The sequence below is a fragment of the Bombus vosnesenskii genome, unplaced genomic scaffold (assembly GCF_011952255.1).
Source record: "Bombus vosnesenskii isolate JDL3184/JDL3185 unplaced genomic scaffold, Bvos_JDL3184-5_v1.1 scf7180000013293, whole genome shotgun sequence".
Classification (NCBI taxonomy): Eukaryota; Metazoa; Arthropoda; class Insecta; order Hymenoptera; family Apidae; genus Bombus; species Bombus vosnesenskii.
This window is the reverse complement of record NW_022882944.1, coordinates 3,020,798-3,037,425: the sequence shown is the minus strand read 5'-3', so window position 1 is coordinate 3,037,425 and position 16,628 is coordinate 3,020,798. Positions and strand designations below refer to the sequence as shown.

At 35.6% G+C, this 16,628-nt stretch overlaps 1 protein-coding gene across 3 annotated transcripts; it reads right to left on the bottom strand.

Moving 5' to 3' along the window:
* Nucleotides 1–1,887: 1,887 nt before the first annotated feature.
* LOC117232806 (CAPA peptides-like) lies at nt 1,888–8,357 on the bottom strand. 3 transcript variants are annotated; one of them, XM_033492467.1, is made up of 5 exons: nt 8,067–8,357; nt 7,221–7,262; nt 5,703–5,885; nt 4,033–4,215; nt 1,888–2,246 (listed from the first exon to the last, which is right to left on the bottom strand). In XM_033492467.1, the coding sequence occupies exons 1-5, from the start codon at nt 8,122–8,124 to the stop codon at nt 2,167–2,169; spliced, it is 546 nt and encodes a 181-aa protein (XP_033348358.1). In that variant the 5' UTR covers nt 8,125–8,357; the 3' UTR covers nt 1,888–2,166. The 3 variants fall into 3 exon arrangements, with proteins under 3 accessions (XP_033348358.1, XP_033348360.1, XP_033348359.1); XM_033492469.1 differs by having other exon boundaries at nt 4,033–4,122; nt 8,067–8,353; XM_033492468.1 differs by lacking the exon at nt 7,221–7,262 and having other exon boundaries at nt 8,067–8,352.
* Between the last annotated feature and the right edge of the window lie 8,271 nt (nt 8,358–16,628).

Below are 16,628 nucleotides of genomic sequence, written 5' to 3'. Positions count from 1 at the left end.
GGAGATTAAACGAAATTCCGAACAGGCCGAATCGACGAGGGCGATCGTAATCGTTCTCCGCTCGTTGCATTCGACCCGCAGAAATTAGAAATCTGAACTTGCATCGATAGTAATACGTGCATTGTTTGCTAAATCGTTGCATTGTATCCACTAAATATACACAGCATCGGTGAATAGTTTCGATTCGAATAGACATAAATTGGCTTAATACTCGTATTCGGTGATAATTACCGCTAGACGAGGAACCTTATGATACAACTTATTACCTCTGTATACGGACTACAGAAAAAAGAACACGATAACTCGTGTCTTTTTTATCTTGTAGGAGGACGATTTAAAAATTCAGCTGAATATTCAGAAAACAATTTTTACATCGTTGTAGCAAAATCGTCCTTCTGTTTGATTTTTACTTGAGCTAAATATGCATTTTCATAATAAATCTACAAATAATTGTGGTCATAATATCAAAACTCGTACCTTTCTGTAAAATTTCATCGGCTTAGAAGCTGTTTTTAAGAGTCTTAGTTCTCGAACTTTTGGACCAAACTGATTTTGTCGCATTAAAATACTATTCTTTAACATCGTGACATCAAACGACATAAAATGACATTAAGGTCAGAAATTCAAGAAAATTACGCTTATCTTTGAATGAACATTTTAGTATACAATTGTTGACTAAAGACACGTTGTTGGTTTCGAAGTTTTAAAACCGTAGCATAATTGTGTATATTGTGCATATTGTAATTTTAATTACAATATTCGAACTGGATGATAATTCCCGCGAAATGCAATCGTATTTTCCGCCACTGAATATAAAAATTAATATTTCAATTGTTATATATATGTTTTTATAATCGTGTCGACGAATTCATCCATAATTCACGTTGCGATGAAGAACAAAAAAAAAAAAAAAAGGAATAATCGATCGAGATATGAGGATTTATTTCCAGACTTGATTCCCTGGTGATTCGTGGATTAAACGAACTTCATTAAAATGCCAGAAGCTTCCAGAGAAAGTTGGTCAGAATCCTTCCTATGGGTTTAATCACTCGATTAACATCGATGCGAAATATCCTCTTTCGTCGTTAATTAATAATTCAATGCACTGTTTGCCTCTTACGATGATCAAAGGGAAATTTCATTTCTGGATTATATTACAAACGAATAATGTGATAAATTTTAAGAAGAACAACATAAACTTGTAATTTATTTTATTTTCTAGCCTGCCGGCTATAAAAAAGGACAATCGATATTAATTTGTATATTAAAGCTGTAAAGGGGGCTTTGTAAAGAAACTTTTTTATCAGTATATAACATCAAAAGAATTAAAGAAAACAACATGATGAAAGCTTGCAAACTTTTTCAATCTTTTCCAAAATGCATAAAATATAATGGGTATAAAAATAAAGATATTTAGTGGAACTTAACAATATATGAGGGAGAGAGAGAGAGAGAGAGAGAGAGCTTATTTCCATTACATGACAGATCTCAAAAAGCAAAATCGTCGAATATTCTACTGTCATCTTCTGTTATCATATAGAACATCAAGAAATCAAAGAAAAGAAGACTACGAATTAAGGAAAGCCTCAAATTTCCAATTAACAAATGTTCAATTTTCTCTTCCCCAAACAAACGCTCTGCTAAATTGCTCAATTCCCGTAAAGATGAAGAAACATAGAGGACCTTAACGAAAAGTAAAAGAAATTTTTCAACTCGTTTCAACAAAAATTTCGAAAACAAAAATACCGAGACATTACGTAACTGAAGAGTTCTTCCAGAAAGAAAACGGGGAAATTCGAAATCGATAACAACGAAGGGAAGAAAATTCTTTAAAGGAGGAATGGAACGAGTTCATAGAGGGGAGAAGGTATCTGTTCACAACGAAACATCGTTTCACCAGCTTTATTACCCGTTCGTGTGTCAGCGAAAATTCTATGGACCACTTTACATGTAGAACAATCTTCTATAAATTCTCTACGAACAATATTTCTCGCAGTTGTGTGTTACACGCAGAATCGACTCGTAGTTTTGTTGTTTGTAAAACCTTCTGGTAATATTAAAGGAAGGTTAGGTCTGGCATCGTTGAGGGTAGCTGGTTACCGGCTAGAGATAGGTTAGGTCAGATCGCGTGAGTTCCATGGAGTCGCAGCTGAAGATCCTCGAAGATCATTTGCAGACAGTTCGATCGACGTCCCTTTCACGACCAAGTCTTGGCGTGTAACCATTCGGTTGAATGTTTCGAGAATCTGAAATTAGTCGACAATGAAGACACAAATAGTCGTTGACTATATAGTTCTATGCAAATAGTCCGATCGTTGATGTCGAGGATCAACAGATTTCCTATTGTTGAAGAACAAACCTCGGATTTCAGGCTTGGTTATATTAACCGAGCAAATTGCTCTATAGGAAGAAGTATTTTTTCATTTTATTTAATCACGTAATACTTCAATTTAACGAAGTTTCTTTATTTTTTCTTTTGTGTAAATTTCTTTAAATTTGATGCGAATGTTTAACTCTTAAAGGTCATTGGTGAAATCTCAGCCTATGAAAATGTTGTTTTAACATTATCTATATATAATATAATCTATAAATGACAACTTCCCTAGTTTTTGTTTATTACTAAATAACGACAAACCGATTAATTCCATTTTTTACATTTTTGAAAACTACGGAAATAAAATTTCACTCGAGATAATAGGATTAACGTGATTTTCTTTCACAGTGTTTAAGGAGCTAAAGCAACTGATTGATCTTACATTCTAATTGCTACAGATGAGAAGAAAGATTGAGTATTCGATTAGATTATAGAATATGATCGAATATATGATACATAGAGCGTTTTGGATACTTGAATTCTCTGCCTTTTCGCAATTTTTAATTTCCCATAAATGAAATTCGCGATAAAATGACGATTTTTGTACGACGAGGATTGCAATTTTGGACTTTGAAATTTTCTATAAACGCGTAGAAATCTGAATTTCCTTGCAGTATGGCAATTCGTCCCAAAAATCGTCTATTAATATTAGCTCACAGAGTATCACAGGTGTAACATCTTCTCATCGAGTTTTTACGCTCACCCCGTATAAATAACGCATTAACAGCGTTTTATTCTTTGGAAATCTGGCATGCACGTTTACGAACGCGTTATCCTGTGCCATTGACAGCGAGACAGAGAGGTGGAGTGAAATAGTATCAGTACGAGGGGAAAAATTAAATTGGCATTTGGGCCGCGCATCAACAGAACATTCGCGACGAATGCTCGAGCTTTTGTTCCCGGATCACGTATCAATGGGATTGGAATTTTCGCGCGGCTATATCGAAATAGCGAAACGTTCCCACACTGGCAACGTTTCTACAACGAAACCCGAAAAAAAGAATTCGAATCACGATCGAATGCTTCAAGCATAACCGACCGACTGTACACGACGAAACGGTGATAAATCGATGGGCAGTTTATATGGCACGAAATAAAGTGTGAACGAGTGGCCTGGGTTATAGAAACACTCTTCTGTTGTCAGCCTCTTTGAGTCGATGGATGAGGCGCCTTGTTAACTGTTATCGGATATTTATAATTAAACTGTGATATTTATACAGCAAGAGTTATACAGAATGTAACGGCGATAAGTCAATGGATAGATCACACGAAGAATATGCGAAGTGGAAGAATGGTTGTGATCGAAAATCGTTTATGCACAATTTGTATTTGATTCTTTGGAAATCAAACAATTGATCTCAACCCTGTTGCGATTCTCGAATTTTTATAATTCAATGGTGTTCTTTAAGGTTCAAGGATATATCTGGCATTAAATTGCATTGAGAAATTATTAAGAAATACATTACGATAGCAATCTTTTCATTCTGCTCAAACTTGAGATATTTTTTAACGTTAGAAGAATACAATTGCGTTGAAAACATTGGAGAGAACGCTGCAGGGTTAACGAAGTTGGTCAGTTTGTTTACCGTGTAACTCGATCAAAGATCGATTGGTACAAACCCTAAAAATTTTCTAACGTAAAGAAGGTTATCTCATACCTTGAGTGAGTAGCAACGAGCCGGGATAAACGAATCTTCCATCGTCGATCTTTTGCCAAAGTTGATAATCTTTGGGTGAACGGATACGATCTGAAATCAACCATGATGCTTCCTTTGGAAATTTGTCTGCGTGTTTAAGGTTCATCGATCTCCCAAGGGATCCGGGAGCTGTATTGCGAACGTCTGCAAATTGTATGGTAATTTATGCGATTACGCTAGCTCGAGGTGTGTTTCTATCCTTTGAATTAGACTTTAGGGAAGGAAATTTCAATTTCCCAAAGTTGTGCACAGATCGTTTTGCTCACAACTACAACCAATTCTCTCGTAAGACAAACTCTTCAAATTGATAAACGATAAGCACCTGGATTCTTGCTATTAGCCAAACATATCATATTTACAAGATTCTAGAGAATTAGCGTATAGAAAAAACATAGTTTAACATGAACAGCTGATTGTTTATAGCGTAACAAATTCATCTAACACAATTGTAAAGCTAGGATTGACTAAATTTAATTATTGACCTGTAACGAATTTTAATATTTAGCGAAATTAGTAAATCCATAACGCGTGGTCACAGTGTATTAACATCGGTATATTCGATACAGTTATGGATATAGGACACATGAATTTTGATTATTGATCGAAACTATCGTATCTACAAATTTGAATCACGTAAGTGGAATTGTACGGCGAAGAGAACGAACGAGACACACCGAGATCAAGTAGAATAAACCTAGTGTGACAGACCATAAAGTATTCGCGTAAAGTCTACGTACGCCATAGACGTATACTGAAAATGTTAAATATTAACATGACGTAGGAATCGTGAAGCTCAATGTAATCTACCTTACTACAATATTGTTCGATATAATTTGGATATCGGTACTATAAAAGAAATAAATCTTACTGCAAGCAAATGGAAGCTGAAACGATATAAACTCGTTCCGATAGAGACTCGTTTTACTTACTAAAAATTAAAACGAGTATTCTGCCTTGGATATTTTATATACAGTGGCGAATAAAAGAAAGTGTAAAATTGATATACTATGAACTTTAGTAACTTTCGTATAATACTAAAGATTTTATAGTTACTCTTTGCCCTAATTAAATATAAATCCATTTTGCACAATTATTGTATGTTCTTACACGTTTTATTTTATAAACTTTCTTTTGCATATAATATACATTCTGTCTATTTTCCATCCCTAAGTTTCACACAAACGCATAAAAATGTCAGCCATAATTATTTCCAATTTCTCGCTGTAAATTTGCCAATTTTCGATCGATAACTAAAGTTCTTTACGATTGTATCCTAATCGCAAAAAAAAAAAAAAAAAAGAAAATGGATCTGTCACGTTATTTCTTCGAAACATCAGTTTCGTATCTCCGCACATGGAATGAAGCGACCTCTGTAAAAAATGGCTGTTATGAAAGATCTGTCGGACGGACGAAACGATACAACGATTCGTCATTTTGTTTTAGGTGGTCGAAATTGCACGTAGAAGAATAGAAGAACGAGGAGCCGGTTGCCACGCTCTAAGTGGAACGTTCTACACGCAAAATGGCGCGGGCTATTGGCCATCTTTCACCGGGCAAGATAAATTACACGTAAAATGGGATTGCGGGATGGCATGCGAATGCACGTTTCAATGTTATTGGCGATACTTCACCTTCGTAATCTTTGTCGGAGACGGAGTCAAACTCGGGGCTGTAAAATTGGAAATCTGTGTCTGGTTCGTTGGCGTGGCGACGGTTGAAATTTAGGTTAGGAATCGGCACGTCGGATCGACCGATCCTCGGATATGCCATCAGACCAGAAGCTCGCCTGTCATTCAACTTTAACTTCTCTCCCTCTGAAATATATTACGTAACAGATGACGGAAATTGAAATGCTCGATAAGCATTTAAGAATTAAGGCGGCAAACAAAATTGAATAAAAATTTACACTGGCGCACGAAATTATTCCAACTCTTACCACAGAATCTTCCTATAAACAATCAAATTTGAAATTAATCTGAAAATGTATTGATGTAATGAAACAGATATTTAAAGTAGACGAATAATATAAAGCTTGAAAAATCATTTGAAGTATCATATAATGAATGTTAAAGATGGTCCCGATGAATATTAACATTTATCAATATAGCGAGTAATTACTTGTTCAAATACTTTTGTGATCTCTGCGAAGTACGTATTATATAATATATCTGGGCTAATGAAACTTCGAAATGTTTCGTATGACGACGTAATACGATCTTAGAAGCTATGTACATGTGTTCGAATACTTTCGTGAACCTGTATATATGTGTAGGTTAAAATGATTAAATACGAGAATCGAAGAAAAATTGAAAATAATATTATGCAACTTGTATTAGGACAAATAGAAGCATATATTTTTAATGGAAGTAATTAATGTGACATTTGTTTTTCATTTAATGAATAGACATCCAATTAGTTGAAGTATCTTACGAATATTTCTGCTTCATTGCATAATAAATTTTTACAAGCAGGCGTGTTTCAGTTTTTTTTGGTGAATGCGTCAGAGGATTCAGTTTTCCTCTTTTAGGGTAACATGATCTCTCTCTCTCTCTTTTTTTTAGGTTAATTAGAAATGAAAAGGACGGGAAGGTTAAGATAGTAGGAAGCGTTGCTGGTATAAAAATGTTCAGAGTCGTGTAATGTTTGGATTCAAAGAAATTTCGACCAAGCTGGCAAAAGGTTAATTAAAAATAACGACTAAATTAAATGAAATATCCTGCGTAGTTTATGATTAAACAAGCAAGCAGAGCGTCAGTTACGAATTATATTTACATATCTAGTGCAATTTGTTTATGCATTGATACCGTTTTCGTATTATGGACATTGTTATCACGATGAATTAGTATCAAAAATAGAAAAGTTGATTTTCGTCACTAAACTCTAAAAACAATAAGAGTACGTTATTATTGAAAACAGAAAAATGTGTTTCCATTACTAAATTTTAGGTAAATTGATAGAAAAATTGATTAGTACGACTAAATTTAATAAAGCAACAACAGGAAATTGGTATCAGAGATAGACACGTTTAATTGCATCATCGAATTCTACACGCAACGAGACTGTTTAAGTGAATCGTCAAGTTTTCAAGTGTCTGAAGAGAAAGTTGAAAAGAATTAAAAAAAATTATGATACTCATGAGAATGTCTTGCCTTTGGTAGACTGCAACCGCCGACCTTGCCCACATTGGGAGACTAAAAAACAAATTGAATTACAAACAAAAAATTCTTTTCAAAGAAACTTAAGCTTGAAACGTTACTTAAGTCGTCAACGATCCAGTTTAAGTAAGAGAAAGGTAAGAAGTCAAGAAGCGTAAAAACGCTACAGACAAATAAGAAAAAGTAGGAAACTGAAAGACGAAGAAGAATAATGGCAATGTCTTATGGCGAACCCCATCGATGGCGCGAAACCAGGGACCCTTTGCACAATTGTACTAATGAAATTTTACAAATCACGAGTCACTGATATAACTAACTATCACTAACTAATGACTAAATTGATATAACTAATATCACTAACAAGTTTCATAGTCAAAGAACAGATGAAACTTTCAATGAAAGAAAATTTTGCAAGAAATTACTACGTTGTTACCACAGGTTAACTATTTATTTCTGGGCTGTAGGTTCTAAGTCTTATTTTTTATTGTTTAAATTGAAACAGTTGATCGTAACGAAACATAAAATTTATCATAGAATTGCAAAATCAAAGTTCATAATCTACTACATAACCACAATTTATCAATTTATCGATGTTAGCAATTTACTCATATCGTTAATATCATTCTACTTTCAAAATTAATAATGCAAAATCAAAGACTGTGACTTGCAAAACGTAACTCTTCAATTTACCAACATCACCGATATCATTGCAGTTTATTTTGCTATTATTATTTATCGATGTCGTCAATCGATAGAAACGATTGTGCAAAAGAACCCCAGAAAATACTAGAAGCATCCCCTTCCGGTCCACTCGGAGGCCGGAAGGGGCACTGCACTTACGGTTGAAAGAGGTGGAAAATATTAGAACGACCAGGAATACAAATAGGTGATTTCTCATTGCGATGGCGATCGTTCGGTCACACGGTGATCAGAATCCGATGAAGCGATACTGAGCAGAGCACGGTATCTCGCTCGACACTGAATGCCCCCAGGTATCCGACGTCTGATTTTATACCTTGCGCCTCGTCCGACTACGGGGGTTGCCAGCCCAACCCCCGGTCGCCTTCTCAACCCTCTCTTTCCACATTGCCTCGTTCCATTCGCCCCTCTACGCGATCGGTATGGTGATTCGACGCCTCGTTTCTTCATTCTGCTGATACATTCGGCCTACCTACTGTTCGTAGGTATTAGGACACCTACTGGCTTCATAAAACGTGAGGATACTCCGATGGCCGGACAAAAGAGTATAAGTCAAATTTTAATGAAAACAGGACAAGTAGGCTAATATATATTGCACATTGCTACCTTTTGTCTGTAGCCGTGCTGGTTAAACGGGTGCCGCTGCATAAAATAATATTATTTTGCATTTTTGATTATACACTCAAATCTGGTTGTTTGAGTGTTAATTAGACGTCGAAGATTTGCCTGTTATAAATTCTTACGTAATACATATCGACGATTTACTGTATATTAGCGCATATTGTATGTCGGTTACTAGTGAAATTTGAGCTTTTACACGCAACAAATAGTTCTTGACTATTTCTTTATACTGCTGTCTATCCTTAACCCTAATATTTTAGCGTATATGATGTTATGTTATAAATGTACATATAATTATAAATATGCTATTGTAATACTATAGGTCAAAAATGGAATTCTCAGGATAAGATAGATAAGACGGAGGGGGTTTTATCCAATCGATAAAAATGCCATCGTAATTAATTCTAAGGATGATATTTGAAACCAGTTAATAGTTCGACGAATCGTTTATTTTAACGTTCTTAATACTCTGCAATCGAATTTCGCCACTATGGGGCGATTTAAAATTGTATTTCCCATGCCGGGAATTAAAAATTGCCGAAGTTACGATATTAAACGAGTAAAATTCATACGTACAATTGAAATTTCCTGCAAAGGAGTATCGCAGATGAAATATTACCTGAACGATTGTTAATGATAAAAAAACATTTTTATTAATAATACAAAAACATTTCCGAAGCATGTCGTTGTAAACAAGAACAAACAAATTAAATTTCTCATTTAGTTAATTAATAACTAAAAATACATCGTAATGTACGCGCACCATTGAGAGTCAAAGGCTCGGGCAAATTCATCGAATTCCCTTCTACCACCACGATGTTCAAAAACCGAATTCAATATGGTAAATTGATCGAGAAAAAAATAGAAGGATTCCAAAATGAAATACTGCGTTAACGCAACGTTGGACCCTAATGGGTTAGCGTTCGAAATCGTTGAGGTTAGGGTGTTGTATTTTGGGGGGGATGATAGAGACTTGGAAGGATTTCCAGAGATTTTCTGGGATTTTAACCTGATTCGTTGGTGAAGGAGAAAGGTTGGTTGTGAAATATTGACGAAGGAAGGATAGAGTTTATGGATTTCGATGGAGAACTTGGATTTGGGAAACGGTCTACATGTACAGTGGCAAATAAAGTGATACGGAGAAAACGCTATAATTTTTCAGAATGAAATTATATAGTCTTACAGCGTTTCGACAATACAAAAGTAAATTAAATTTTATCACTGCAATTATCAGAGTAATGAAAATGATCAATATGTAATTTTTCCAAGAAATTTTACGAATCTGCAATGATGCGTTTTTGGAGATTTTTTTTTTTTTTTAATAAATATTTTAAACGTATGAAACACGTTTAAATATCAAATAAACATGAAATGTAGAAAAAGTGTGGCGTTAAAATCTCCCTAATTAGAGCCACGGATAAATGCAAATAGCCGTATAATACGCAATAAAAGGGTGCGTTGAAATTCATGTAAACAGACGGAACTGCGATTAATGTTGACCAAATCGTTCGATGTTTCGCCATAAATCCCATTTTGCAATTGGCAGAAACCGCTTGTGCAACTCTCTGTATTTAATGCAGCGACAGATGATCGTTATTCGTGATATAGAAATTACAGAGTTAGCCACGCATTGATTTTTCACCTGAATTACGGTAGACCAACAGAATTTTTTTCCACCTGGTTTAAACCAGACAAAGCAATTGGATAAAAAAGTGTGATTGATAAAAGTTATTACTTTCGCTGGCAAATAAAATTATTCGCAGGTTTTGAATTTTTAGAAGGCAAAGAATACTTTTTTGAACGTTTAAAATAACAGTAGATATTGTCAATTTGATTTCTCTGCTTAATACAAATTTATTTGATCAAATGTCATGTTTAAAATTACTCTCGAAATTCTAACAGAATTTTCAGAATTTTATTTTTTTTTTTTTATTTAATTGTTTACATTCACAATTTGTCCAGTTTGGACATTTGGTAGAATTTTTTAGCTGTTAGGTTATCACGTGGGTAGCTACCCCCAGTGGGATATCATCTTCGTGTTTGTTAGGTTGAGTCCTTTGTGAGGTCTGCTGGGTGTTTCCTTTTCAGTCTTCTATCCATGTTTGAGGTGTTGTTCGTTTCCACAGCTAGCCGGTTTGGGTATGTTCCTATTCTTTCTTTATATTTTCCTGCGTGTCTGCTAATTTCCTCTTTGACCGTTGGTATTCCCAGGTCCTTCCGTATATCCTCGTTTCTAACGTATCATGGGGAGTTTACTATTGTCCTAAGGATTTTAGCTTGTACTGTCTCTAAGAATTTGAAGTTGACTTTAATTTCATGCTTCTGTATTCTATGGACCACTTGATAATTCCTACTTTGATTCCAACTGTTACGTCGAGCGACACTCTACCTAGACCAAGCCACACATCGCGGGTCAGACGGGAACCAAATGTCCGCTCATCCTTACTCCGTACCCTCAATAGTCTTAAGGACGCATCATAAATCCCAGTAATTTGCTAGCTAAGGTCCTTCAGGCCGAACAAATATCTTTGTTTCTAAATCCCTTTCTAAAGAGTATTGTCTACTACAGCTTGACACGGGAAAGTGTTAGTTTTTCTTACGTACGATGCTTCCCATTAGCAACTTTCTATCGAGGGCGGCTAAGACCCTTCCTCTAGTCCACCAACCTTCTTTTATCCATTCAGAAGCAAAGTATACTGCCCTCACTTTCCTAACCAAAAATTTTTTTTTTAATATTTATTAAAATTACAATCAATTCTCGCGTTGAGAATTTTCAGTAATGCTAACCAAAAAGAAAATGTCATGAACAAATCCAATGGTCCCTTGCGTTAGACACACCCATCGCTAGCTTTCCTCCGACACAGCATCGTCACTGTACTTTACTTATTCTATAACGTTAGAATAGTCGACAAATCATTATCAGGTTACTCTCCTTAAATCAATCATTTACTTAACGTATACATACTCAACAGTGTACCTCATAAGTGTTGGAAATATAAACTTTATAACCCTGTTAATCGCAGCGTTATACTATCTCAACCACCCCCATTATCTTAACGGAAATCAGGGGATCGATCTATTCGCGGCATCGATTGTATCGGGAATAATCGCGGCATAATCGTAACGGGAATTTACGACTCCCAGTGACGTGTTTCCTCGCGATTGCGTCTCCCCGCGCTTCGTCGAAAATACACCAACCTTTGATTAAAAATATACCCAAAATACAATGATTCTAAATGGATATTTTTTTTTTTTAATCCTGAAACTCCATAAAACAAATTGTGACATCGAATTGTTCTTTGACATTATATATTTATATTATACGTAAAATTTTACGATACAAAAATAGATTTTGAACAAGAAATATCTGTTAACACGTAACGTAAGTTATAAAGCTTGAAGCAAGCAAAAGTAAACGTATTAATCTATTAATAATAGTAATACAATTAACGAATAAGCGAAAGATTTTTTTTTCAAAAAGTTGAGAGTTTTCTCAAGAGTACAAGAAATGAATCGAGCGATAGAAGTGCACGTACAGTTACAACAGAATACACACGAGGACAACGGGAAAATTGAAACCAGTTTAATTAAGTCAGCACGCGATTACATATTTAAAATTTGCGGTCGCGATTTCCATAACGTAGCCGGTTGAATTAGCTATGTCTGTCCCTTGACGATATGCACGAATGTCGTTCTTATTTTTTAAAGCAATTAAACCGCGGTAATTCTCATTCACGATAGTGTTTCCCATTATGTGAAACGAAACGGGCAAACAATTTCACGAACTGTTTCAATAGCGGGTCAAATTTGCCTTCCGCCATTTCCCAGCTACTTGAAATTCGTCCACCTACTGTTCGTATTCTCCTTCATTTGCTCGCCAAGCAAAGAATTAATAACAATCTTACTCGTGCGTTATCGAACGAACATTTTAGAATTATTTTTCTTGTTGCAATTGTACGTTGTCTTATGTCAATTTTAATATTAATTGGAAATTCATTTTAGACATATCAATAATAATTTTCATCGTTTCTAAGTCTAAGTCTAAGCAGTGAATAAAAGTGTTAATTTTCACGAAGAAAGAATCGAAGAAGCGTAACATTAGCAACGTGAAAATCACTGCAAAATATATACCGAGTGTCGAATATTTCAAAACGCAAGGCAACAGCACAACATTCTAAGCAACTTTAAGAAAATAAAGAAAGAAGATAAAGAAGAAGGAAGAAATAAAGCGGCTCTTACACGCAAAAAACACAAACATTTGGCGACAAATGTAGCCGCAGGGAAGTAAATAATACAATGTAAGTATCGTAGAATCACAATTTTTGTATTCCAACATTTTAAAATTGATACAAATATCGTCAATCTGTTTTTATCCTGTAGCGAACAAAATTGTATTTCCTACATTTTTAAAGCTATTAAGAAAGCCAATATAGCATATGATATTTATACGGAATTTTTTCGTAAAAACGGATTTTTGATCAAAAGCGTGTAACGAACGAATGAATTAAAAAATGTTCGAGTGTATGATTTTCATGAAAAATAAAAACAATAACAAGCTAATTTAATATTTTGTAAGCTTATTAAATACCCGACTTTAAATAAATAAATTTAAAAGAAAGAAAATTTTCATTCGTGCAGTGAAAAAAACTAATTGTAGATAATAAAGAGAAAGGAGGGGATAATGTTGCTGCGAAAATAAAATCGGAACGCCGTTACTCCCTCCAACTATTTCCTTTACTGGGAACTAACTTTTTCACGCACATTATGTTCGCAACCTTTTTCTTCTTTCCAATAAGATAATTCAACCAGTGTCGGATGCTACACCTGAGGCGGATCATTTGCATAATCTCTAAAATATTGAATATTTACATGCTTATTATTACTAACTATGCTACTAAGTGCATTACTATTAACGCTAAATAGATTACCGAATTTTTGCCTGTGGCCAGCTCCAAAAGAAAAAGTTGACGCAGCAAAGATTAATAGCGTCAGGAATTAATTGAAAGAATTTATAATTCGTTCGCTGAAATTAACGGACAAATTTGCAAAAGGATTGGCAATTGAATGGGATCAATTTTTGCATTCCAACACTTTTAAGTTGATGAAAATATCGTCAATCTGTTTCTATCCTGTAACGAACGAAATTGTATTTCCGACATTTCTAAAGCTATTAAGAAAGCCATTATAGCATATGACATTTGTACGGCATTTTTTCGAAAAAACGGATTTTTGATCAAAAGAGTGTAACGAACGAATGAATTGAAAAATGTTCGAGCGTATGATTTCCATGAAAAAGAAGTGCTATTGCTGGAAGAATATAAAAACGGTGTATGCACCGAAAAGAGAAAGACGCTGGAACAAAAAGCAGCAAGCTAGAAGATTCGCGGGAAAGGAAGAAAGAAAGGACAGACAAGAAAGGGACAAGATAGTTCTGAATCTGTTTCCTTCTGTGACTTATTTCTCTTGAAAGGGGCATTTGAAGAGCCTAGTTTCGCAGAAGACGACAGCTTTGTATCTTCGAATGAAGACGAATGTGCTGGATGTAGCAAAGATTCTAATAAAACCAAAAGGAAATATAAAATGCATCGACTGCGCAAGCTGAGCATACAAGAGCTGCATGAACCATGAAAATCGTTGCTGCTATTGCGAAATAAAGATACTCCAACTAAAAACAAAAAATAACAAGAGTTAATTAAATAAAGATCGGAATGTATGTTTTTTTTAAAAAGGATTAGGCAGGTTCGTGCGTTGTTAAAAGTTTTTACGTGTTTTTTTGTAAAAATATTTTATCTCTTTATCTCATCGAACGTTGCTACCATAAATTGATTGAATAAATAAATAAAATTCTCTGTCTTTCATCGTGTTATAAATAATTATTGTAAATGCATGGACAGCGAAGTATGATTGATTAGGATTAATTATAATTAGACTATGATATCTTAAACTCAACTCCGCAACTTTGCTCATCCCAAACTATAAACTAGAGATTATAAAATCTCTGGCCACTTCTATTTTTCTCGTTACGTTACTATTGTAATTTGGCTTAAAATCACTTTATAGGCAAAACGTTACTTTTTGTTTCATTACACATATGTATACATACATAGCAGTCTCCATAGTTAAAATATCTAGAAATTTCTTCTTTTCCAAAATGTGTTCAAATATTTGAAGTTCGCCGTGTTCTTCGTCTTTTGTGCAAAGTTATACCTATTATGCAGACTGTGGCGAAATAACGATTACACGTTTTAAATCGAATAAAGATACAAGAGAGATGGGAAAGCTTCATTTTTCCTCAGTTTCGAAATTACAGGCAAGACATGTAAGCTAACTATAAGAAGAACGATGTAATAATATATCTTTACGTAGTTTAAAGTAATGGTAAGAAGAATATGGATCTTTATATGCTAAAACAAACTGACAATTTTCTTGATCTCTGTTTGAACGAATGGAATTTAATATCAGAGAAACGATTGTTTTCTTATCCGAAAGTTCCATTATCTCGACACTTTCGTATCGCTTAGTTCAGATGCGGGAAGCTCTACTGTAACTAACCAGAGATCGTTGACTTGTGCTGTGATTAATCGAGTTACTTTCGAGAGCGTAAAAAAAAAGAACGGAATCCTCGTTGTTTCGAATGAAACGCGATTCTTAATTTCCAGCAACTCGAGGCCAGTGGCCGTAAAAATCGTCGGAACGATACTTTATTGTTAGCTGTTTCGTCGGCAGTCGCCAAAATGTTCAAAGTTCTCACGATGCAATTATTTCACGGCCGTAAACAAAAAGTTTATTCTTCACGTAGCAAAGGGTTAGGCGTTTACGAGTCGGCGGCGAATTGCGTCGGTTAATTACTCGTGGAAAAATCTTCACTCGCCACGACGATGGAAAATTCTCCGTAGGAACTAACGGTCGTTCCGTCCGAATCGTTTCATTTCGAAATGCTTTGCGTTTCTTTCCTTAACTTGGCTCTGATCCTTCATGCGAATTTATTTGGTCGGAGATCTGCTAATTGTGAGAAATAAGTTAGATCGACGTAAGGCGAACATGTTCGTCGAAACGTAACGACGAATGTTGGAAAGACGATCGCGTAAAGATCAGATTCACGTTTGATGTTTTATTACAAAGATGGAGATATAACAGCGGATATCGTAAAAAGCATACTTGGTATATTTGATCGTAGAAAGACTGGATTTATTTCTTGCATTAATTATCTTCCCATCTTTTATTTCTTTTGTACAAAAAAATGTACAAAACGTGATACGATTATCTTGTGATTATATTGATAAAATTTGAAATAGGTTTGAAAATGTATGCAGAAGTCGCAAGATATTTATTGGATAAGCAGAATACTTGAACAGTCAATTATTCGCGATATTAATAAGTTACAATATGTAATGAGGTCATCTTTGACACTAATTGTACGTTTAGGATTACTATTTCTGCTGCATAATAATTTCTGACTAGGCGTATGTTTGCATGTAGGCAGGGGATCTGATGACAAGTCATCGCAGCCTACTCTTGCTGAGGAGGCTTCATAAGACGACCGCCATCAGGATCGTAAGGGGATACTGGACGATATCATATGCGTTGGCGACTGTCCTGGCGGTGTCTCCTCCGTTCGAGCACCAAGCCTTGGCGCTCCGACGAGTGTACGAAAACCAGAGAGGCCTGAGCTCGGACGAGGACTCACTCCTACTCGCCGAAGACCAGATCCGTGGCCACCGGGCCGTTGGATCGGTCCTGCCAAATTGGGAGGCTTGGAGGGACCGCGGAAGACTTCCGCTGTCCTTCCGGATGACGCAGGTGCTCGCAGAACATGGAGTATTCGGGCAATACCTGCAGAGAATCGGAAGAGAGGCGACGAACACCTGTCACCACTGCGGTAAGGGCGAGGACACGGCCCAGCACACGCTGGAACTTTGTCCGGCGTGGGAGGCCCACGTGGCGAGAGATCAGACCCCTCGTCAGTTGTGAAAGCGATGCTGAGGGGGCAACAAGAGTTCCTCGCAATTCGTTCATATTGCGAAGGCGTAGTGCTCGTAAAGAAACGAACAGAGCGGGAGAGGATGAGAACATCCCACCCTT